The sequence below is a fragment of the Ranitomeya variabilis genome, chromosome 5 (genome assembly GCF_051348905.1).
Source record: "Ranitomeya variabilis isolate aRanVar5 chromosome 5, aRanVar5.hap1, whole genome shotgun sequence".
Taxonomy (NCBI): domain Eukaryota; kingdom Metazoa; phylum Chordata; class Amphibia; order Anura; family Dendrobatidae; genus Ranitomeya; species Ranitomeya variabilis.
The window spans coordinates 209215217-209239785 of record NC_135236.1 but is presented as its reverse complement, the minus strand read 5'-3'; the positions used below and the strand labels follow the sequence as shown (position 1 = coordinate 209239785).

Genomic DNA, 24569 nt, shown 5'->3' with positions numbered 1-24569 from the left:
GCTCCCCGCAGTTAGAAAGCGGGGAGCCGGCTCTCAAATCTGGATGACATTGGAAGTGATGCCCTGTCAACAGTAGGATATTAGACATCCATATCATCATGGAAGTCTACATACGAGTCCCCCTACATACGAGTCTCCCTACATACGAGTCTCCCTACATACGAGTCTCCCTACATACGAGTCGCCCTACATACGAGTCGCCCTACATACGAGTCGCCCTACATACGAGTCGCCCTACATACGAGTCGCCCTACATACGAGTCGCCCTACATACGAGTCGCCCTACATACGAGTCGCCCTACATACGGGTCGCCCTACATACGAGTCGCCCTACATACGAGTCGCCCTACGGCCGAGCTCCGAAGCAGCCAGTCACACAGCGGCTGACTGATGGATTTACAAGTGACTGATTCTGCCGCCAACAATACACAGCACAACACAGCAAATAGGAGGCAAATGGTTCAGGTTTCTTACTCAAACCCAATAGCAAAAATTATTTTTAGCCCCCAACTTCATGCATGTATGTACAAGCATCCCGAAAAGTGGCCAACCTTTTTAATATAAAAACACCAAGTTTTTCCTTTGAAGGCTGGTTGTTACAAGCAACAGTGCCCTTTTTTTTGCCAGTTTTGGTAAATGTGTTCCAATAACCTGAATCTATTTGCAAATAATACTAATTATTTATGTATAAACCGCTAGTCCTGCTAGGGGGGACACGAGGGGACCGCGCTGTGCGAGACATACACATACTCGAACTTTTCATGTGTTTGCAGCCGATTCCGAGTAGTATAAACTACAGCCCCCACAATGCTTTGCTGTAGTCGACATGACGCAGAACGCTAGAAGAGGATTCCCTGGTCGTCCTGACGTCGCTGATACGTAAGAGTGACGCATCTGGCGTAGCGGCCATCTTGGAGTAGGAGGAGCTTGGAGGTAGTGTAGTGTCAGACGGTGCTCTGAGTCCGCCGTATCTTCCCGACATGTCCGCGGATAACCAGGAGACCAGAGCACATGAGGAGAACGCCTCTGACGAGCAGAAGGTGAGTGTGCGGGAGATGGCGGCTGCACCACAGTGGCGCAGGGAGAAGCGCGCTCAGCGAGGTGCGGAGGGATGACTCATGTGGTGGCTGCAGAGCCCGGCGCCCCCGTCCCCAGGGACTGACTGTGCCTGCACCCGTATACGCCGCCCGTCAGCGGTGCCAGCTGCAGCCGCCCAGGCCCGGCACATGGCCGCGGTGTGACATGTGCGCCCTACATGAAGAAGGGGATATCGTAATGGAGGTGGATGAGCTCTGCATCCGCTCACAAGGAAGTACTGCCCATCCCTGGTGTGTCTGCCTGCAGTGGGTGCAGACTGGGCGATCACCGCAGTCACTCCAGCCTGGTGTATATACAGGAGGCTCCCCGGCCTCTCCTCGTGTGTGTATGTATGTATATATGTGTATATATATATACATACATACATACATACATACATACATACATACATACATACATACATACATACATACATGAATGAGGCTCCCCGGCCTCTCCTCGTGTGTGTATATACAGGAGGCTCTCTGGCCTCTCCTCGTGTGTGTGTGAATATACAGGAGGCTCCCCGGCCTCTCCTCGTGTGTGTGTGTGTGTGTATATATACAGGAGGCTCCCTGGCCTCTCCTCGTGTGTGTGTGTGTGTGTGTGTGTGTGTGTGTGTATATATACAGGAGGCTCCCCGGCCTCTCCTCGTGTATGTATATACAGGAGGCTCCCCGGCCTCTCCTCGTGTGTGTGTGTGTGTGTGTGTGTATATATACAGGAGGCTCCCCGGCCTCTCCTCGTGTGTGTGTATATACAGGAGGCTCTCTGGCCTCTCCTCGTGTGTGTGAATATACAGGAGGCTCCCCGGCCTCTCGTGTGTGTGTGTGTGTGAATATACAGGAGGCTCCCCGGCCTCTCCTCGTGTGTGTGTGTGTGTGTATATATACAGGAGGCTCCCCGGCCTCTCCTCGTGTGTGTGTGTGTGTGTGTGTGTGTGTGTATATATACAGGAGGCTCCCCGGCCTCTCCTCGTGTATGTATATACAGGAGGCTCCCCGGCCTCTCCTCGTGTGTGTGTGTGTGTATATACAGGAGGCTCCCCGGCCTCTCCTCGTGTGTGTGTGTGTGTGTGTGTATATATATACAGGAGGCTCCCCGGCCTCTCCTCGTGTGTGTGTACATACAGGAGGCTCCCCGGCCTCTCCTCGTGTGTGTATATACAGGAGGCTCCCCGGCCTCTCCTCGTGTGTGTGTATATACAGGAGGCTCCCCGGCCTCTCCTCGTGTGTGTGTATATACAGGAGGCTCCCCGGCCTCTCCTCGTGTGTGTGTATATACAGGAGGCTCCCCGGCCTCTCCTCGTGTGTGTGTATATACAGGAGGCTCCCCGGCCTCTCCTCGTGTGTGTATGTACAGGAGGCTCCCCGACCTCTCCTCGTGTGTGTGTGTACATACAGGAGGCTCCCCGGCCTCTCCTCGTGTGTGTGTGTATATATATATATATATATATATATATATATATATATATATATATATATATATATATATATATATATATATATATATATATATATATATATATATATATATATATACAGGAGGCTCCCCGGCCTCTCCTCGTGTGTGTGTATATACAGGAGGCTCCCCGGCCTCTCCTCGTGTGTGTGTATATACAGGAGGCTCCCCGGCCTCTCCTCGTGTGTGTGTATATACAGGAGGCTCCCCGGCCTCTCCTCGTGTGTGTGTGTGTATATACAGGAGGCTCCCCGGCCTCTCCTCGTGTGTGTATGTACAGGAGGCTCCCCGACCTCTCCGTGTGTGTTTGTGTGTGTGTGTATATATGTATGTGTATATATATATATATACATACATACATACATACATACATACATACATACATACAGCTCTCCGTGTGTGTATGTATGTACCGTATATACGCGACCCCCCTAATTCTGCCACAGAAAACTGGGAAAACTTACTGACTCGAGTATAAGCCTAGGGTGGGAAATGCAGGAGCTACCGATAAATGTCAAAAATAAAAATATATACCAATAAAAGTAAAATTGAGACATCAGTAGGTTAAGTGTTTTTGAATATCCATATTGAATCAGGAGCCCCATATAATGCTCCATACAGTAAATAATGACCCCATAAGATGCTCCATAGAAACATTTGCCCCATACAATGCTGCATAAAGGTTGATGGCCCCATGAGATGCTCCACACATTGTGGCCCCATGAGATGCTCCACACATTGTGGCCCCATGAGATGCTCCACACATTGTGGCCCCATGAGATGCTCCACACATTGTGGCCCCATGAGATGCTCCACACATTGTGGCCCCATGAGATGCTCCACACATTGTGGCCCCATGAGATGCTCCACACATTGTGGCTCCCGGCACTTGTAATAGTCACCTTCCTCGTTCCATCTCTGCGCGCTGCTCTGACTTCCATCCTCTGCACTGACTGTTCAGGCAGAGGGCGGTGCGCACACTAATCGCGCCCTCTGACCTGAACAGTCACAGCCAGAGGACGGGAGACAGCGGCGCGCAGCGGTGGAACGAGGAAGGTGACTCGCGCAATGCTCACCTCCCCTGATATTCTCACCTGCTCCCGGCGCGGTCCCTGGCAGCGTCTCACTGTCAGATGGTCTCCGGGAGCCAGCGGTATCTTCCTGTGTTCAGCGGTCACGTACCGCTCATCACAGTAATGAATATGCGTGCATATTCATTACTTTAATGAGCGGTACCACGTGACCGCTGAACACAGGAAGAGCTGCCCAGAGACCATGGGACATGCAGGGACCGCGCCAGGAGCAGGTGAGTATGTGACAGCCGCCGCTTTCCCTCACCAGCCGACACTGACTCGAGTATAAGCCGAGAGGGTCACTTTCAGCCCAAAAAAGTGGGCTGAAAATCTCGGCTTATACTCGAGTATATACATACACACACACACACACACACACACCCCTCCACCCCTCCCTGGCCTCTCCTCGTGTGTGTATATATACATTAGGCTCCCCGGCCCCTCCTCTTGTGTGTTTTTATATACAGGAGGCTCCCCCGGCCTCTCCTCGTGTGTGTGTGTGTGTATATATATAAAGGAGGCTCCCACTGCCTCTCCTCGTGTGTGTGTGTATAAAGGAGGCTCCCCGGCCTCTCCGTGTGTGTGTGTGTGTATAAAGGAGGCTCCCCCGGCCTCTCCTCGTGTGTGTGTGTGTGTGCGCGCGTGTGTGTACAAGCAGGAGGATCCCCGGCCCCTGGGCTCACCGTGTGTATATGTGCAGGAGGATTCCTGTCCTCACCCGCACCTGTGTATACTGTATACCCATGTCTGACCACCTACTGCATGTTGGAGCGTTCCTTCCTTGCTTCAGCATTTTTGCTTTCTGACAATCTCACTTGGCTTTGATAGGGTGTCAGTTATTGTAATGATGAGCCGCTCGGGACTTTACTATTAGTGTAGAGCAATTACTTGGCTTGTGTTGAATAGGTGGCTGCTTTTTCCGGAGGAACGTTATTTAGTTCTATTTATTATTCTAGTAGGATTGTTGGGCAGGCTATTGTTCTCTGGAAGCAGTCGGGGTACTAGTCAGGGTATGTTCAGACGATCAGGAATTGTCAGCGCTTTGGATGTAGCATATGTCCGCTGCGTCCAAAGAGCTGCCTGCTATTGAACACAGGTGAATCCGCAGGTACATTGTACGGGTGAAATCTATCTACCTGTGTCTCTGCAAAATAAATAGACATGCTGCCGTCTGGAGACATGCGCTGTATGTCCATCTTCGCTGGCATCTCTGGACGCATACTGGGCATGGGTTTTCTTGAAATCCCATTTGCTATGCTGTAACATCTGGATGCTGTGGGTCGTACACTACGCAAGTACGCAGTGTGCAACCCGCAGCGTTAAGGCTAGTTTCACACTAGCGTTTACCTGATCTGCGGCAGGATGCGGACTTCCTCCGTGAAGCCTCGGCCGCACCTCCGCCACTAGCTCCGCCTACTTCTGCATGCGTCCCGCGTACCTATCTTTAACATTAGGTACGCAGGTTCTGCGGCTGTATGCGGATGCTGCCGCATGCGTCGTTTTGACGATGCGGCGACCAGCGTAGGACGCAGCCTGTAGCATTTTTTTCCCTTCCCCATGACAGCACCGGTACATGAGAGATGGTCCCGCCCCCAAGAACAGGAAACCTGCATAGGAGATAAAAGATGGGGGCGGCACCTCTCTCCTCAGTTTGGTTTCCTGTTCTTGCGGGGAACCTGCGGTGCTGCAGCGGAGGGGATCTCCTTTGTTTAACCGGTCACTGACCGAGGTCCGCGGTGGGAGCAGCGGCGACAGCGTGTGCGCGTCGCCCACATACCTGGCTGCATGTGCGTCCTTCCCCACTGCGGACTCCTCGGCGTCCGCTCCTGGCCGGAGGCTGGGCCGGGGGAGGAAGAGAGAGAGAGCGTACCCATCACGACGCTGGCGCCAAGTGAATGGGAGAACTTCCGGTTTGTATACCGGAAGTGACGCTAGATGCCGAAGGAGCGGTGTGCTGACACTCCCCGGGGGGGAGGATGTTCAGGGGCGCACACACCGTCTCCTGCCCACACTTATTTAAACTGCATGGCGGCAAGGAGACGCTGGTAACAGCCTCCTACAAAGATGGCAGATCCTGTGGAATCAGCGATCCCTGCAGACACCCCACAGCCCGTCGTGGTACTGAGGGTCCGGTGGGTGAGTGCCTTTGTAAGGCAAACAACATATCCGTAACACTGTGTTTCTGTGTGTATATGCAGGGAAGGAAAGTTACCTCTAAGCAAAAGAATAAAGTATGTGCACTCTGTAATAAAAGCCTTCCCAAGACATATGAGAAGCGTATGTGCCGCTCATGTATAAAGGAAACGATAACTGAAGAATCGTCATCATTTCTTCAGAATATAAAAGCTATTGTAAGAGACGAAGTGCAGAGCACAGTAAAGGAGCAATTAAAGCATCATGAGTTGCAGAGCTCCGTAAAGCCGCCTTCTGCGCCCCAAACATCTGATATAGAATCTGAGGGTGAACCAGGAGAGCTTCCGGCCGAGGAACTCTCGGACCTGGACTCTTCGGATGAAGAGTGTGGTCGCCCATATGTGTTGTCAGAAGATGTGGGGAAATTGCTAAAACTGGTCAGATCCACATTGGGGGTGGAGACACCAAAAGAAAAACAAACGGTTCAGGACTCCATGTTCAGCAATTTGGAAGGGGAAAAAGCGGAAAGTTTTTCCGTTTCATGATAACATATTAAATCTTATCAAAAAGGAATGGAAAAAACCGAATAAAAAGATTTTGGTTCCCCAGGCCCTAAAACGTAAATATCCCTTTGATGAGGAAATTTGCGAAAAGTGGGAAAAGGCGCCAAAGTTGGACGCTGCTATCGCAAGTACCTCCAGGGGCATAGCACTTCCTTTCGAGGATATGGGTGCTCTAAAGGACCCCCTAGATAAAAAGGCAGATGCCTTTCTAAAATCAGCCTGGGAAGCCTCAACTTGGGTGTTCAAACCTGGAGTAGCGGCTACTTGCACTGCCCGTGCCATGGTTAAATGGCTAGACGAACTAAGCGACCATATAAAAAACAAGTGTCCAAGAGACAGACTTCTAGAAGTCATCCCTTCACTACAAAATGCAGCAGGGTTCCTGGCGGACGCTGCTATTGATTCTGTACGGTTTGCTGCCCGGGCAAGTGCCCTCTCTAATTCGGGCAGAAGAGCGTTATGGTTAAAAAACTGGAATGCTGATTTTCAGTCAAAAGTGAAGCTCTGTGCTGTACCCTGTGAGGGGCAATATTTATTCGGGAGGGCATTAGATGAAATTTTAGAAAAAGCGGCGGACAAGAAGAAACACTTCCCTCCACCTCCCTTCTTTAAACGACGATGGTATGACAATTGTCGGTCCTTTCGAGGATCGGGTAGAGCAGTCCGGGGCCGTCCAACGGATAGAGCCACATGGGGAAAAACCTGGGGTGAAAGAAGAGAGAGGTTTCCTTTTCAGTAAACCTCCAAAACCAGATCCCAAACAATGACGCCATATTCCAGGTGGGAGGAAGGTTACGGTTTTTTGTCCATCAGTGGGTAAGCTTACAGCCGTCTCAATGGATAATCAACTTGTTATCCGACGGCCTACGATTAAACTTTATCTCCCTGCCTCCTCACCGAATAAAAGTTACTCGTGTGGCCAAAAAGAACCAATTAGTACTCGAAAAAGAAGTTCATCTTCTTCTAGACAAAAAAGTCCTGGTAAGAGTACCTCCACAGGAAATAGGGAAGGGTTTTTACAGCACCCTTTTCCTCACACCAAAACCGGATGGGTCATTAAGAACAATTTTCAACCTAAAAGAGTTAAACAAGTTCATCCGAGTGGAAAAATTCAAAATGGAGACTCTGAGAACGGCAGTAAAACTGCTGTATCCGGGATGTTACATGGCAGTGATAGACCTTACAGATGCCTACTATCATGTACCAATCAGCATGGAGCATCAACAATTTCTAAGGTTAGTAGTGCAGCTGGGACAGGTCTACACCCATCTACAATACCAATGTCTCCCCTTCGGGGTATCAGTGGCTCCTTGTATCTTTACGAAAATAATTTCGGAAGTAGCATCCTTCGTGAGGAGAGAAAATATTCTACTAGTGCCCTATTTAGACGATTTCCTCCTTATAGCAGACAATCAAGAAGATTGCACAAAAGCAGTTACGAAAGTACGAGAGCTACTAACCAGGCTGGGGTGGATAATAAACTTAAAAAAATCAAGAATGATTCCGGTCCAGAGACAGGAGTTTCTGGGAATTCAGTTAAATTCAATCAGACAAGACTGTGTCCTTCCAGACAGAAAGATCGAGGCCATAAAACAGCGAGTAAGACAAATACAGACGGCCCAATCCGTCTCGTTGAGGGAAGCCATGTCCCTCCTAGGTATGCTTATTGCAACAATTCCGGCGGTCCAATGGGCACAACTGCATTCAAGGGACCTACAGTGGCAGATTCTGTCAGAACAAACAAAAATACCCTACAACTTAAATCGAAAAATCGTATGGTCACAACATGTACGGGACTCTCTAAGCTGGTGGCTAGATTCCGAAAATCTAAAAAAAGGGGTCCCATGGTCAATCCAGAATCCGGTGGTAGTGGCCACGGATGCGAGCCCGTTAGGTTGGGGAGCACCCATATCAGATCGGATCCTACAGGGTCTATGGGATCCACAAATGCAATTAGCCTCCTCAAACCTGAAGGAATTAACAGCGGTAAGGCAAGCGATTCTTCAAACGGAAGAGGACGTCAAAGGAAGACATCTGGTAGTGTTGTCCGACAACAGCACAACGGTATCGTATATAAATCGACAGGGAGGAACGAGATCAAGTCCCCTAATGGAAGAAGCAAGAAGGCTATTTCGTTGGGCCGAAAACCATCTCTTATCTCTTACAAGTACACACTTAAAAGGGTCGGACAACCTCGTCGCAGACTTTGAGTCGTCACGTCCTGCACCAGGGCGAGTGGTCACTAAATCAAAACATTTTTGGAGAAATCTGTGCCATCTGGGGGCTTCCTCAAGTGGATCTTTTCTCCACAAGGCAGAATCGAAAGGTAGAAAGATTCTACTCTGTGAACCCGAAAGAGAACCCGGAAGGAGTAGATGCGTTGCTGCTCCAATGGAGATTCCAACTAGCCTACGCGTTTCCCCCAATCCCATTAATCCCTACAGTTCTGAAGAAGATCCGAGAGGAGAAATCGCGCATAATCTTAATCGCACCCTTCTGGCCAAAGAGAGCTTGGTTCACTTGGCTCAGACGTATGTCCATCTCGGACCCATGGATACTTCCAGGTGTTCCAAATCTTCTGCACCAGGGTCCAGTGACACATCCTCAGGTTCACAGTCTACACCTCACTGCTTGGAACTTGAGAGGGGACTTCTGCTAGCGAAGGGATTCTCGGATCCGTTAGTTACTACTCTGCTGTCCAGTAGAAAGAAGATCACAGCTGATAAATACCAAAGGGTATGGGGAAAATTTTTAGAATTTTCAGGCCGAAGGATAACCGATACCGTTCAGGAAGTCCCTATATCAGAAATCTTAGAATTTCTCCAAAAGGGTCTGGAGAGAGGATTATCTACCAGCACCCTAAAAGTGCAAGTCTCGGCGCTTAGCGCCCTGTTTGACCAAAAATTGGCTGATCACCCCTGGGTGTGTAGGTTCATTCGGGCCTCCTTTACAGCCAGACCATTCAAACCTCGTCCAAAGGTCGCTCCCTGGGATTTAAATTTGGTTTTAAATGCTTTGACCACCTCTCCCTTTGAGCCTCTTTCCTCCATATCGGTGAAAGCGCTAACTTTAAAAACGGTTCTCCTGATTGCCCTTACCTCAGCCAGACGCATTAGTGAGCTCCAGGCTATATCTATAGACCCTCCTTACACTACATTCCTAGAGGACAGGGTAATTATAAAATCTGATCCGGCCTTCTTACCAAAGGTCAACTCAAAATTCCACAGGGACCAGGAGATAGTCTTGCCCTCATTTTGTGCCAATCCAAAATCCCAGGGAGAAGAAACCTTCCATTGCTTGGACGTCAGACGTTGCCTGCTTCAATATATAGAAGTGACAAATCCATGGCGACAGTCTTCAGCCCTTTTTGTCTCCTTTCGGGGCAAACAGGGGAAAAAAGGCCACAAAATCAACCATTGCACGGTGGCTCCGTATGGCTATATCACTTTCCTATTCCTCTGCGGGGCAGGTCCCTCCACCTGGTGTTACGGCCCACTCTACTAGGGCTATTTCCACATCTTGGGCAGAGAGGGCAAATGCATCGATAGAGCAAATCTGTAATGCAGCAGTATGGTCTTCACCCTCTACTTTCTTCCGCCATTATAGATTAAATCTTGGCCTATCATAGCACTTTTCTCCCAAAGGCGAGATATCTGCCGTTGTCCCACCCTAGAGGTTCCTTCTATTTCTTCCTCTCATGTACCGGTGATGTCATGGGGAAGGGAAAAAATGCTAATTACTTACGGGTAATTTGATTTTCCAGATCCATGACAGCACCGCTCTAATTCCCGCCCTATCTTGGTGATGGTTGTGTGATTCACAAAAAAAAAAAAAAAAATTTTATATAGATAAGTAATAAATAAATAATATACATAAGATGGGGAAATAACCACTTAATATATAGTCTTTAGAGTTTAATATAATGTATATATGACTAAGACTGACGTAGCGGTTACCTTGCTTTCTCTGTAAACAAACTGAGGAGAGAGGTGCCGCCCCCATCTTTTATCTCCTATGCAGGTTTCCTGTTCTTGGGGGCGGGACCATCTCTCATGTACCGGTGCTGTCATGGATCTGGAAAATCAAATTACCCGTAAGTAATTATCATTTTTTTTTTTTTTTTTCACTGCATCGTCAAAACGACGCATGCGGCAGCATCCGCATACAGCCGCACGACCTGCGTACCTAATGTTAAAGATAGGTATGTGGGCTGCATGCAGAAGTAGGCGGAGCTAGCGGCGGAGGTGCGGACGAGGGCGGGGCTTCACGGAGGAAGTCCGCAGCCTGACGCAGATCAGGTAAACGCTAGTGTGAAACTAGCCTTACTGATCCGTGTGCACATGCCCTAATAGGAACTGACAGTAATGCGGAAAAATGTCTGTCCTTCTTTATATTGCCTTTAATTCACATATCTCCAGTGGGGTGAGCCTGTAGAAAAAAAAAATTGTCAGCTGGTGCTGTTCAAAAGTGGGCACTGGATGCCAATAACTGATAGGGCTGCTGACACATGGTCCAGGACATGGCCGGAGGCTCTACTGTGACCACATGGTGCCTCCCTGAATCTGTTATTGCACTCATTGCTCACTGAACAAACTCCAATTTAAAGTGAACTTGTCGGCACAAATTTAGAATGTAGAGACCTGTCTGTAATGGTGCTGTAATACAGATTAGTGATACTTTTGGTGAAGAAATCCGCTTTGTTGTTCTTCATTAATAACCATTTTGAGTTGTCTGCTAATTAGCTTCGGTGCACAGGGGCAGGACTGGTGACAGGTCACTGCTGAGATTTCAGAGGAGGCCGGGGCCTTGTCTGTCTCCAGGCATCCTTAGGGTTTATTCCCCATTATCAAAAATCCGTTTTAGCCGTGGAAAACCGTTTCTATGAATAAAGCAGCTGTATACAAACCTGTTCTGGCAGCTGTGTGATAGCAGCTGCTGACATCCCCATTTTAACTTTTTTATGGATGTTTTGTAGATGCTCCTATTTAATATATCTATAAGTACTGTGCCAACTTAAGTGCATTTAAAATTGGCTGGAGTCAGTAGATGACTCTGGTCTTTTCATAAACTGGTGGGGGAGCAGGGTGTACTGTGATATGTTCATTTGACATATTAAAGAGATCCTGTCACCAGAAAAAAAATGCTATTAATATGCACGTGTGGGGTTAATCTTCAGGTTAATAGCATTACTATCCTGCCCAGCACCTGCACTTGGCTGAACACTCCAATTAACTTTATTCCCCCTGCAGCGTTCTGTTTTCTGTCACGGGGCCGTGCTGATTCAGTTACTGCTTTGAATATACAGAGCGGCGATGGTAACCACACCCGTGGCACTGGCTGACCACCGGTCCTTATGCAGAGGGACTGTCAGTCAGTGCTGGGGGCACTGTTATAGCCGCTGCTCTGTATACTCAGAGCGGTGACTTAGCCGGTGCCGCCCCTGGGACTGAAACTAACACTGGGGGGAATATTTCACTTCTATGCAGCTCGTGGGCTGGAGGCGCGGAGGCTGTGCTGCGTGTGCAGCTTGTGGGCTGCGCGTGCGTCTGGAGGCTGTGCTGCGTGTGCAGCTTGTGGGCTGCGCGTGCGGCTGGAGGCTGTGCTGCGCGTGCGGCTGGAGGCTGTGCTGCGCGTGCGGCTGGAGGCTGTGCTGCGCGTGCGGCTTGAGGCTGTGCTGCGCGTGCGGCTGGTCTAAAGGAGATCTTGGTGGACATTTCGGTCATTGCAGCACAAATTTCAATCTGGTTGCTGCTTCTTGACCTGCAAAATTAGCTATTTCTTAGGGTTATTGTGATCAAGACCCCTGGCAATAAGCGAACTGGCTCGTGGTCCACATTTGATGGCTTGTTCTATATGTATGTAGGAGCACCCCTAAAGAGTGCCTGTTATATACAGAATTTAATGAGACATCTGGGAAACAGAATCAATTTGTTAAATCTTTTGTCTTACTCATTGCCCACACAAGCATGTATTAGTCTCAGAAGTTCTGAGTTCCTAGAACTTTGCAGCGTTTTTATGAAAACCCTTTTGTACTATTTACAATGTAAAGAAGAGGAGCTATTACCATTTTTTACATGCTGAACTGGCCACATCATAAGTAGCTGAAGATCTGAATAACGTATTTTTTGTACTATCTCTGTTGCAGAGATATTGGGTTATAGTGGAAATTAGCATATATACTTTAAGGGGAATCTGTCGTTTAAAAAAAAATAAAAAATTAAATAACCTAATGGTTAATAGCATTCTGAAGCTTCATGGCGCTCACACGGAGAGCCCTACTGCCAGGATTAAATGAACTTCATTCGTACCAGAATCCCCGGGCTTTCAGTCACCGTTCAGTGTATAGTGAGCAGCAGCTGTAACCGCACACCTGGCACCTGACTGACAGCTGGCTCTAATGTGCTGACTGCAGCTGAGGCGCCAGGATACACTGACAGCACATACTGTGATTACAGCTGCTAGGAGAGCAGAGCTGTGTATCATTGCATACTGTTCTGCATCTATCCCAGGAATTTTGAAGTAATTAAATATATTGCCAACTGACTGTAAATTTTTGACCACTGATGTGACTGCTCTCAAAGACAGTCGGCAATACAGTGACAGGAGGTAATCGCTCCCACAGTGTATCACTGAGCTGCCCTGAGAGAGTTCACCGGAGTTCATCAGCTTATCTGCTTCGGTGATCTCCCTTACGGCGCCACTGCTGCATGGGAAAGTTCTCAAGCAGCGGTGCCGTAAGTGAGCGCATCGGAGCTGATGAACTCTCATTCTGATGGGCGTCACTGTGATCCCAAGTGTCCTCTCTTCTTGCTTCATGTGGATGACGCATCCTATGTCATCTACACAGTGTCCTCAGCATCGCACTCCTGCACAAGCGCACTTCTCTATGCCTTGCTCAGGTCAGAGTAAAGCATGTGTGGGGAAAGGCCAAAGAGAGCCAGCTCTTGTGCACTACAGTGCTTTGCTCTACACTCGGCACTGCAGAGTAGTGTGCCTGCACATGAGCGTGATTGGGGCACTGTGTGGATGACGTAGAAGATGTCATCCACACAAAGCCAGAAGAGAGGAGACACCAGTTCATGAACAATGACGTCCATCGGACTGGACTGCCCTGTTGGCGAATATATTGGTGACTTGTATGCAGCATTCTAGAATACTGTATATCACAGTGCCAACAGGTGCTGGCCCTACTTATATGGGAAAAACCTGGTGACAGGTAACCTTTAATTTATTGTAGGCACGTTGTACTAAAAGTGAAAAGATATTTTATTTTGCTTTTATTCCTGATAGTGTAGTTAAAATCACAATCTTAATGGGTTTTTTTGTTTTGGTTTTTTGTGCCACCCTTTTTTTTTTTTTTTTGGATGAATCTGGGAATCCCTGTGAATGCTGGGATATTCAAACGAAGTGGCACCCTTCTCTAAAAGAAGAGCCATCGGTGGTGCTTGTTTTTGGGTCTGGGCTAGTCCCTGCTGTTTCTCTGTACAATGTGCACAGTGACACACCACTCTGTTTGCACTCTGAGATTAGCAATAAAGAGGCGGCAGCAGAGAGCGTTGTCTGAATACCTGGCATGCAAAGATGAGCGCTGCCCTGCAAGTGAAGTCACTGCATGTCGGATATTTTGACGATGATCTGTCGCCGGCTCCTTATTGGTGCTCTGAGCAGGTAACCCAAAATGCTGTTTTTGTGCACATGGTGCTGAGACTAGCCCAGCCCCTGAAATGGATGTCACTGACACTTCGTTTCAGGGAGAGAGCAGGGGCTGTATAAGGGTGTGTGCACACGTTGCGGATTCTCTGCGGATCCGCAACGTTTTTTGCAGTGCAGAAACGCTGCAGATCCGCAATTGATTTACAGTACAATGTAAATCAATGAGAAAAAAAAAATGCTGTGCACACTTTGCGGAAAATCTGCTGCGGAAACGCTGCGGTTTTAAAGAAATAGCATGTCAATTCTTTTTTGTGAATCTGCAGCGTTTTTGTACCCATTCCATTATAGAAAACCGCAGGGGTAAAAAACGCAGCAAATCCGCACAAAAAACGCTGCGGAACCGCACAAAAAAACGCAGGTGCGTTTTCTGCCAGGAGAGACAGAATCCGCACCAGAAATCCCTAAGCCGAATCCGCAACGTGTGCACATAGCCTTAGTGATCTCTGCCTCTTGTATCTTCCGATTTTCTCATTGGCCACTAGCCCTAATATTAGATTCGTACTGTTCTGAGCAAATGACTTGTCAACAAGTCTCATTGTAGAAGCGCATATATAGGATCCACCATTCACATTAGAGATCTATCTAGATATCAATATCCACCATATGTGGTGCTTGTTAGGTATCAATATAGATATGTAAACTCAATGAAAAAGATTATCAAACATTTTTAACCCCTTAGTGATAGAGCCAAATTTTTGAAATCTGACCAGTGTCACTTTATGTGGTAATAACTCTGTAACGCTTCAACAAATCCCAGTGATTTTGAGATTTGTTTTTTCATGACACATTATACTTTATGTTAATGGTAAATTTAGGTCAATATGTTTTGTTTTTATTTATAAAAAATATCAAAAATGAGAAAAATGTAAAAAAAATTAGCAATTTTCTAAATTTGAATGATTATCCCTTTAATCCAGATGGCCATACCACATCAAACCAAACCATTAATAAATAACATTTCCCTCATGTCTGCTTTACATCAGCACCATTTGTAAAATGTTATTTTACTTTCTTAGCATTTTAGGAGGTTTAAAAATGTAGCAGCAATTTTTCATTTTTTCAAGAAAATTTACAAAATTTATTTTTTTATGGACCTATCCATGTTTGAAGTGACTTTAGGGGTCCCATATATTGGGAAACCCCAAAACATGATACCATTTTAAAAACAGCACCCCCTGACATATTGAAAACTGCTGTCAGGTAGTTTATTAACCCTTCAGGTGCTTTACAGGAATTAATGCAAAGTGACATGACAGAAACGAAAATAGGTATTTTTACCACCTAAATGCCTCTAACTTCTGAACAGGTTACAACAGCCGTCAGACTCTAAGGCCGCTACTTGGTCGTGAATTGCCATGGCAAACATCAGGACCACACAATCATGATCTGAGGGCACCAGTTTGGATAAAGAGAAAACCTCCACACTCTGTTAACCATTTATAATGATGTAGTCACTATTAACAGCAGCATCTAAGGGGTTAACCAGATTTGGGAGGTGCAAACACTGATCTTGGCTGATACAGCAAGTTGTCAGCTATAGTGTACAGCCGACAGCTGCTGGATTGTCACCTGTATGGGGAGGCTATTCTCTTATATCTCAGGTCAGTTAAAAGACGTATTGGCTGTCACTAAGGGGTTAAAAAGCACATTTAAATTAAAAACAGTTTAAAGAAAAAATGTAATTTTCTGAGTACACAATCTATTACTGTACAAATTTTAGTACACACACTAATTTAATGTACACGTATGTAATATTGCCTGTTCTGGAGCATTCACTTCTTAATAACCTAATCACAGGAAGGATTACAATAAAAACTAACATGTATATGTGTATGTAAATACAATATATATTTTCACGTGATCCATCATTCTCAATTGATTCACAATAATAAAACAAAGTAAAGTTTTAGTTTAGTGTTTTAATAAAAATTAACTATAGATGAGTGCACCTGGTGTTGGAAATGGATGTGCATTGTACTTATAATTCTTATTATTATGGTTGACTTTTCTTCTGAAGGAGATGGAGGATAAGGTGATAAGCCCAGAAAAAGCAGAAGAGGCCAAATTAAAAGCAAGATATCCGCATCTTGGTCCTAAACCAGGAGGTTCAGACTTCTTGAGAAAACGGCTACAGAAAGGGGTAAGATTATCTATATTCTGGCTGGTTCTGTACATTTTCTTGCGTTAACCCTTTTACTGACGAGAACGTATGTAATGTTTCATGCCTGTAAATGCCAGCTAGCTACCTTGTTAAACCCAAAGTCTTAGATTTCAAATGTCACCAGGCTTAATATTTTATGTGCAATATTCAGGGGCACAGCATGGAAAGCACTCCTTCCCGTATTTGTAAGGAAGAGGTGGATGGGAATAGCAGGAAGTCACATCAGAAAGAAAGATCATAGCTTGTTACTGTGCTCTCCCCACCTTTCCCTAAAAGCATGGGAGTTCAGAAACTTTTTTTTCTGATCTACAATCGCTCCCCTTGAGTGACAGGTCTCTCTCTGCATGTATAGAGGGACTTGTCACTCAAGGGTAGTGGGCGGGAGAAGCCCATACCTTTTTGACTAGTTTACGGTGTAGCTTGGTCCGCTGCGGGTTTTACTGTTATTCTCTGAAATGCCACAGCATTTTGGAGTCAAACGAGTGGCTGAACTCTTGAAGCCAGTGCCTTATACATGCTGGCTGTGGTCGGGCAGCATCTATCTGCTTTTATTATTATTATTATTATTATTATTATTATTATTATTTATTGTTATAGCTCCATTTATTCCATGGCGCTTTACATGTGAGGAGGGGTATACATAATAAAAACAAGTACAATAATCTTAAACAATACAAGTCATAACTGGTACAGGAGGAGAGGACCCTGCCCGCGAAGGCTTACAATCTACAAAGGATGGGTGAGAATACAGTAGGCGAGGATAGAGCTGGTCATGCAGCAGTTTGGTTGATCGGTGGTTACTGCAGGTTGTAGGCTTGTCGGAAGAGGTGGGTCTTCAGGCTCTTTTTGAAGGTTTCTATGGTAGGCGAGAGTCTGATGTGTTGTGGTAGAGGGTTCCAGAGTAGGGGTGATACGCGAGAGAAATCTTGTATAAGATTGTGGGAAGAGGAGATAAGAGGGGAGTAGAGAAGGAGATCTTGTGAGGATCGGAGGTTGTGTGTAGGTAAGTACCGGGAGACGAGGTCACTGATGTATGGAGGAGACAGGTTGTGGATGGCTTTGTACGTCATGGTTAGGGTTTTGTAGTGGAGTCTCTGGCAGTGGGGAGCCAGTGAAGGGATTGACAGAGGGGAGAGGCCGGGGAATAGCGGGGGGACAGGTGGATTAGTCGGGCAGCAGAGTTTAGAATAGATTGGAGGGGTGCGAGAGTGTTAGAGGGGGGCCACAGAGCAGGAGGTTGCAGTAGTCAAGGCGAGAGATGATGAGGGCATGGACTAAGGTTTTTGCAGATTCTTGGTTTAGGAATGTTCGGATTCGTGAAATATTTTTGAGTTGATGTCAGCAGGAAGTGGAAAGGGCTTGGATATGTGGTTTGAAGGAGAGATCAGCGTCAAGGATTACCCCGAGGCAGCGAGCTTGTGGGACAGGGGAGAGTGGGCAGCCATGTACTGTAATGGATAGGTTCGTTGGGGGGTCGCGTGAGATGGGGGAAAGATGATTTCTGTTTTGTCCATGTTATGTTTCAGAAATCTAGCGGAGAAGGATGAAATAGTGGACAGACACTGAGGGATTCTGGTTAGTAGGGAGGTGATATCTGGTCCAGAGATGTAGATCTGTGTGTCAGCATAGAGGTGATACTGAAAGCCATGAGATTCTATGAGCTGTCCCAGGCCAAAGGTGTAAATGGAGAAGAGCAGGGGCCCAAGGACTGAACCTTGTGGGACTCCGACAGATAGGGGGTGAGGTGAGGAGAGGAGGTGGTGTGTGAGTGGGAGATGCTGAATGTCCGGTCTGTTAGGTATGATGAGATCCAGGATAGGGCCAAGTCTGTGATGCCAAGGGATGAGAGGGTCTGTAATAATGGGGAATGGTCCACTGTGTCAAAGGCAGCCGACAGGTCCAGGAGGAGGACAGAGTAGTGTCGCTTGCTCTTGGCGGTTAAGAGGTCATTGGTGACCTTAGTTAGGGCAGTTTCAGTGGAGTGGTGTGACCGGAAGCCAGATTGTAAGCGGTCAAAGAGGGAGCAAGAAGAGAGATGGGAGGACAGTTCAAGGTAGACGTGTTGTTCCAGTAGTTTGGAGGCATAAGGGAGAAGTGATATAGGGCGATGGCTAGATACTGAGGATGGGTCAAGAGAGGGCTTTTTGAGGATAGGTGTGATTGAGGCATGTTTAAAGCTTAAGGGGAAAACACCAGTTGTTAGTGATAGGTTGAAGAGATGGGTTAGGGTTGGGATGAAGACTGTGGTGAGGTTTGGGATGAAGTGGGATGGGAGCGGGTCAAGTGCACAGGTGGTGAGATGCGATCTTAAGAGTAGAGTGGAGAGTTGATCTTCTGTAATGGTAGAGAAGTTGGTTTTGAAGGTGGAGGGCTGGGAAGTCAGGAGGAAGGGCTCTGGGGGTTGTTGACCAAAACTGTCTCTGATGTTCTCAATCTTCTGCTTGAAAAATGAGGCAAAGTCTTCAGCTGAGATAAGTGGGGAGGGAGGAGGTGCTGGGGGACGGATGAGAGAATTGAAGGTGTTGAATAACTGTTTAGGGTTGTGAGACAGGGAGGATATGAGAGATGAGAAGTAGGTTTGTTTAGCTGTGGCGAGTGTGGTCTTGAAAGTAGTGAGGGACTGTTTGAATGTGATGAAGTGCTCGTTGGAGTGGGATCTTTTCCATCTGCGCTCAGCAGCCCTGGAAGCTCGCCTCAGTTCTTTGGTCAGGCTGGTGTGCCAGGGCTGTCTGTTGATTTTTGATTTTATGTTGCCTTTTAAATATAAGTGCACATACCTTTATAAAATCACCATAAGAATATGTGCTTGTAGCTCCAACATTCATCACCTTTTAGGCCTGTTGATCCTGGATATGTAATCCAGTGAGCAAAACTTATTAGAAGGACTAGTCATCCACAAAAAGGATACCATAGTCAAAAACTATCCTAATATCTGGCACCTTCTGTCCCCCATGCCTAATAAAGACCCCCATAATAGCTTACTGGAAAACAATGTTCATATTGTTAGACAGCCTGAACACATGTGGGGATTCTCTAACAGGCAACAGCTGCAAATCATGCAGCCGCCGGGACTCGGGATACTCGGATAACACCCGAGCATGCTCAAGAGAAGACGTTATCCGAGCACGCTCACTCATCACTAATCCACACACAATCTGGATAGATGTAAAACGGATAAAGGACAATAACAATTCCCATCATGCGGTAGCAAAAAATAAATAAATAAAAAAACCATTAAACAATTATCTATCACTGGGGGAACCCAGAGGCCTCTATTCTGATTCCAATGCGTAAACCCTGACAATTATCAGGGTCATTAGAGAACTCGATGGTAGAGGTTTAATTCTGATTGGTATATGTTCCTAGTGTGATTATTGTGTAAGGCAGTATAATGGTAGAAGCTCGTGACCCCCACCAGGCATTGACCAAGGAATCCAAATATAGTAGTAAGATATGAAATGTCCCTTATTTGGATAATTTTACAGCCCAGAGTATACTACACTCCTGCTGTATGGGACATCCAACTGGACTCACTGTCATTGGTGATGTCCAAAACTATACATAACCCAGCACGAGATGTAAATGCCATTGAATCCAAACTTGTTGCTTGGTCTTGCACTGTCCAGAGCTATAGGATAAGTGGAACAGGGATATGTGTAAGAGTCATTCAAGGGAAAATGAAGACTTGAAAGCGTAAAAAAAAAAGAAGGGGGGGGGGGGGGGGGAGAGTGGGAGTAGAGGAAGAAAAAACAAAGTGTAAAAATAAATTTGCCAAGTATCTGTAAAGGTGTGTGTGATTGTTGTTGGTGCCCTGTCACTTAATTTTTGCCTTTATTTCAGTCTCTAACCACGTTTCCTTGTGTCTGTGAAAACCCTTCCTTCCTGCTGAGTTCTCACTCCTGCAGCATGGCACTTTCCTCCAGCGTTTCCCAGACCCCAGGCCTCACTGCCACCACAGGTCATTTTCAGGATTTCCTTTGTATTCCACAGGTGTTGGAAGTATCATAAAGGTATCACGAATTCTCACCTGTGCAACTCTGTGGAAATCCTGAAAACATGACCTGTTAGGGGCCAGGAGGACTGGAATTTGGGAAAACCTGCTCCATGAGCTAAAAATTCTGATATTCTTGTGCAAATTGCCTCTTTACATTTTGTGCAGCACTTGTTTTTCCCACAGGTGTGCTCTTTCCTCCGACACACAGTAAGGTGTGCTCCATAAACCTCAGTCTTTTCCCTTCCACCACGCTGGTTTCCCCCCACCTCCCACAGAGTGCTTTTATTAGATGGTGCCCACATGTAGGCGATAGTGCTGCAGTGATAATCACATATACACTACACACTGGCATGTTGCGTGCATGTCACACACTAGTGTTCTTGTGGAGGGGGTAACACACTGATGACATTCAGACTGGGCAGCCATGAATCATGCCATGCCGCCGGAGTGGTCTACTGTCCCAGATAGTAGAGGGGGTGATGAGGAGCCGCATTTCTTAGGTAAAGATCCTAGAATTACTCCGCTTCCGGGGAGTGGGTAAGTAGTATGAGACCTTCAAAAACGTTGCCCTGGAGCTGGCATGGGAGACAAGGGCTTCATTATCTCACTTGGTTGCTTCAGTTAAGAAAAGTGTTGCGTACGCTTTACAGTTTAGCTTGGGTCATACATTTAGCCACAAACCTGACCAATTGCGGTTGCTGTAATTGTATAGTGCATGTTGGTATTTTAACATTGTACAAGGTTTGTCTTTACTTATTTAGTTACAGAATATACAGGAAGAAGAGTAGAATATCTTCATGTTTTGGTTTTTTTTATATCGAGATTTTAGAAGTGTTGATAATTGTGAATATTGTCCCTACTGTGAAATAACTAAAACTTTGTCTTTTCTTGTGATAGCAAAAGTATTTTGACTCTGGAGACTACAATATGGCTAAAGCAAAGATCAAGAACAAGCAACTTCCTACTGCTGCTGCTCCAGACAAGACTGAGGTCACGGGAGATCATATTCCTACTCCACAAGACCTGCCCCAGAGGAAACCTTCTCTTGTGGCCAGCAAACTGGCTGGTTGATGAGCCGGCTCGTGTGCATGAACACCACCTCATTTCCATCTCTCTTCCTTTCTAGACCTTCTGTTTTCTCTGCTCCTCCTCCCCGTACACTAATAGTCAGTCTGGCAGCTTAGCAGGCCATAGTAGTGCAAGCTGCTGTCTTGAGTGTGAAATTCTGTAGGTTCAGATTAGTAGTTTCAAACCGATGCACTGATGAACAGATCTGTTTTGGTATAGCAATGTAAAGTCATTTACTTGAAATCAAGACAAATGTACATAATGCCTATTTCCTAGCGGTAGGACTGGTGTGAACAATGGACACTTGAGTTTTACCATTTTTAATGCCTGTTTGTTTTTTCTTTTCTCTATCTTCTAGTTCTCATACTGTATTACTTTTTTAATTTAAGGTTTCTTTTCCTTTTTGACATTTAATTTGAAGGTTAAGACCACAATCTTATGTTTTGAGAGGGAGTAAAGCAAAACTGTCAAATCAAACTGGGTTCTCAAAGGTTTTTCCTCACTTTGCCCTTTTAACTTGAATGGCCTTAAACCTTTCTCAGCTTTAACGATAGGATTTGACTTGGGCAATATTTGCTCACACTGCTGTAACCTGTTGTGAACCTAGTACACTATGAAAGTGATACCCCTAGTTGAATCTGGTGTTTTTCCTGGTTAGTAACATAGATCCTTCTGTTGAAGACTCGGATGAAGTGCGCATGTGCATAGACTGTTGAATTCACTTCTGTGCCATTTTGTAAATACAAAAGTTTTGCACAACCTTTTTGCAGATGTGTACTAACTTTTACAGTTTACAATATTGACGTGTAAATCTGTAGCACATTTTAGCTCCTTTTAAATTCCCAGCAGTGGTTTTCTGTTTCCAGGCTTTTCTTAATCATCCTAGATTCATGTCTTTTGCGTGAATTTATGCATGATTTTGTTTTATTGGGGCAAACAACCTTCCATGTACTTCAAGTCTGGCAAATTAGAAGACTTCTGCCTTGCTGCTGCAATGGAGGTGAAGTGGATATCCTCTCCCTGTATTTGGCACACATTTTGTAGACATGCTGGAGAGTGATTTGCATGCCAGAATTGCATGTGATGACCTCTTTTACTAAGGACCTGCATGTCACTGTTGAGATCCACATGCTTCCATCTGTGGCAGTAAAAGGTGTTTGCTATGTCATTGAGGGGCGACCATCATTATTGTAGGTATTGCTAATCTACAGCTCCTTTGGAAGTGTTCAGTAACTGATGAGAAGACTAATTTTATCCATCCCACAATAGGCATGTGTCCCAGTGACCTATACATTGCCTCATGCAAAGTTAAGTTTGTATCAGGGTTGTGACCAGCGGATGAAATAACCAATGTGAATTTACATTTGGGGCATAGATAATGAAAAAAATATATATAAAAAATACAATTCACGATATAAAACTCCCCAGTTTGTTTCTCTGCTAAACCCTTGAGGTGTATAATATTACTGTGCTTATTGATGTCCTGCAGTTGTTAACTGGTATCGACATTTACAAGTAGTTTAATGTTGCATAAAGCCTCCAATAATGCTGGATATACTGAACATTTATGAATATTGTTAATAAAGATTGCAACTGTTCTTGTAGGCTCATGTTTGTATTTCAGGACATCACCACATTCATTCTGTACCTGATTAATTCATGTCATTCATTCACTTTCTATCATTATCCCCTTCACGACATGTACCATACTAGTACTGTGCATGTTGTGTCCCTCCCTGTGGCGCTGAGCCCTCAGTTTTCCTGGCACATGTCAGCTGTTTTGAATAGCTGACATGTGCCTTTAACAGCCGCGGGTTGAATCACAATTTACCCGCGGCTGTTAACTAGTTAAATGCCGCTCTCAATCTGACAGTGGCATTTACGGTAACTCGCTCTTCCAGGGAGCGCGCTGGAAATCCCACCCATCGGTGACACCGTCACGTGATTGCTGGTCACCGATGTGTTGGCATGACAACCAGAGGTCTCCAGCAGAACTCTACGTTTGTCATAGCCGGATTGCTATGAGCGCCACGCAGAAACGCTGCAGATCCACAGTGATTTACAGTACAATGTAAATCAATAGGAAAATAAAAATGCTGTGCTAATGGTGCAGAAAATTCCGCATGGAAAACGCAGCGGATTGAAAGAAGGAGCATGTCGCTGCTTTTGTGCGGATCTGCAGCGTTTCTGCACCCTTCCATTATAGAAAACCGCAGGGGCAAAAAACGCACAATGTGCCTCAAATCTGCAACAAAAATGCACAAAATCTGCATAAAAAACGTATCAAATCTGCACCTGCGTTTTCTGCCAAGAGATGCAGATTTTGTGCAGAAAATTCTGCACCCCAATCCACAACGTGTGCACATAGCCTTAGGGTTTTGGACTGGAATCACTGGGTAATAGGGAGCCAGTGAAGGGATTGACAGAGAGCAGAGGCTGGGGAAAGGCGGGGGGAGAGTGTTTTAAGATTAACACGGCAATTCTGAGAATGAGAGCCTGAGTTAGATCCCGTAATAGAATAAAGTAAATTTGGCATTCCAGGATAATATATTTATACATACTGAAAATGTCTTATATTCTAGGTTCTTCAAAGTAGCCACCTTTTGCTTTGATGACTGCTTTGCACACTCTTGGCATTCTCTTGATGAGCTTCAAGAGGTAGTCACCGGAAATGGTCTTCCAACAATCTTGATGGAGTTCCCAGAGATGCTTAGCACTTGTTGGCCCTTTTGCCTTCACTCTGCGGTCCAGCTCACCCCAAACCATCTTGATTGGGTTCAGGTCTGGTGACTGTGGAGGCCAGGTCATCTGGCGTAGCACCCCATCACTCTCCTTCTTGGTCAAATAGCCCTTACACAGCCTGGAGCTGCTTGGGGTCATTGTCCTGTTGAAAAATAAATGATGGTCCAACTAAACGCAAATCGGATGGAATGGCATGCGCTTGCAAGATGCTGTGGAAGCCATGTTGGTTCAGAATGCCTTCAATTTTGAATAAATCCCCAACAGTGTCACCAGCACAGCACCATCACACCTCCTCCTCCATGCTTCACGGTGGGAACCAGGCATGTAGAGTCCATCCGTTCACCTTTTCTGCGTCGCACAAAGACACGGTGGTTGGAACCAAGGATCTCAAATTTGGTCTCATCAGACCAAAGCACAGATTTCCACTGGTCTAATGTCCGTTCCTTGTGTTCTTTAGCCCAAACAAGTCTCTTCTGCTTGTGGCCTGTCCTTAGCAGTGGTTTCCTAGCAGCTATTTTACCATGAAGGCATGCCGCACAAAGTCTCCTCTCAACAGTTGTTGTAGAGATGTCTGCTGCTAGAAC

At 46.1% G+C, this 24569-nt stretch overlaps 1 protein-coding gene across 1 annotated transcript; it reads left to right on the top strand.

The window, feature by feature from the left end:
* The first annotated feature begins 876 nt into the window (after window positions 1–876).
* ARPP19 (cAMP regulated phosphoprotein 19) lies at window positions 877–22841 on the top strand. The gene is made up of 3 exons (XM_077263761.1): window positions 877–1040; window positions 16038–16160; window positions 21073–22841. Exons 1-3 carry the CDS (start codon window positions 981–983, stop codon window positions 21244–21246), a joined length of 357 nt encoding a protein of 118 aa, XP_077119876.1. The 5' UTR covers window positions 877–980; the 3' UTR covers window positions 21247–22841.
* The last annotated feature ends 1728 nt before the right edge of the window (window positions 22842–24569 follow it).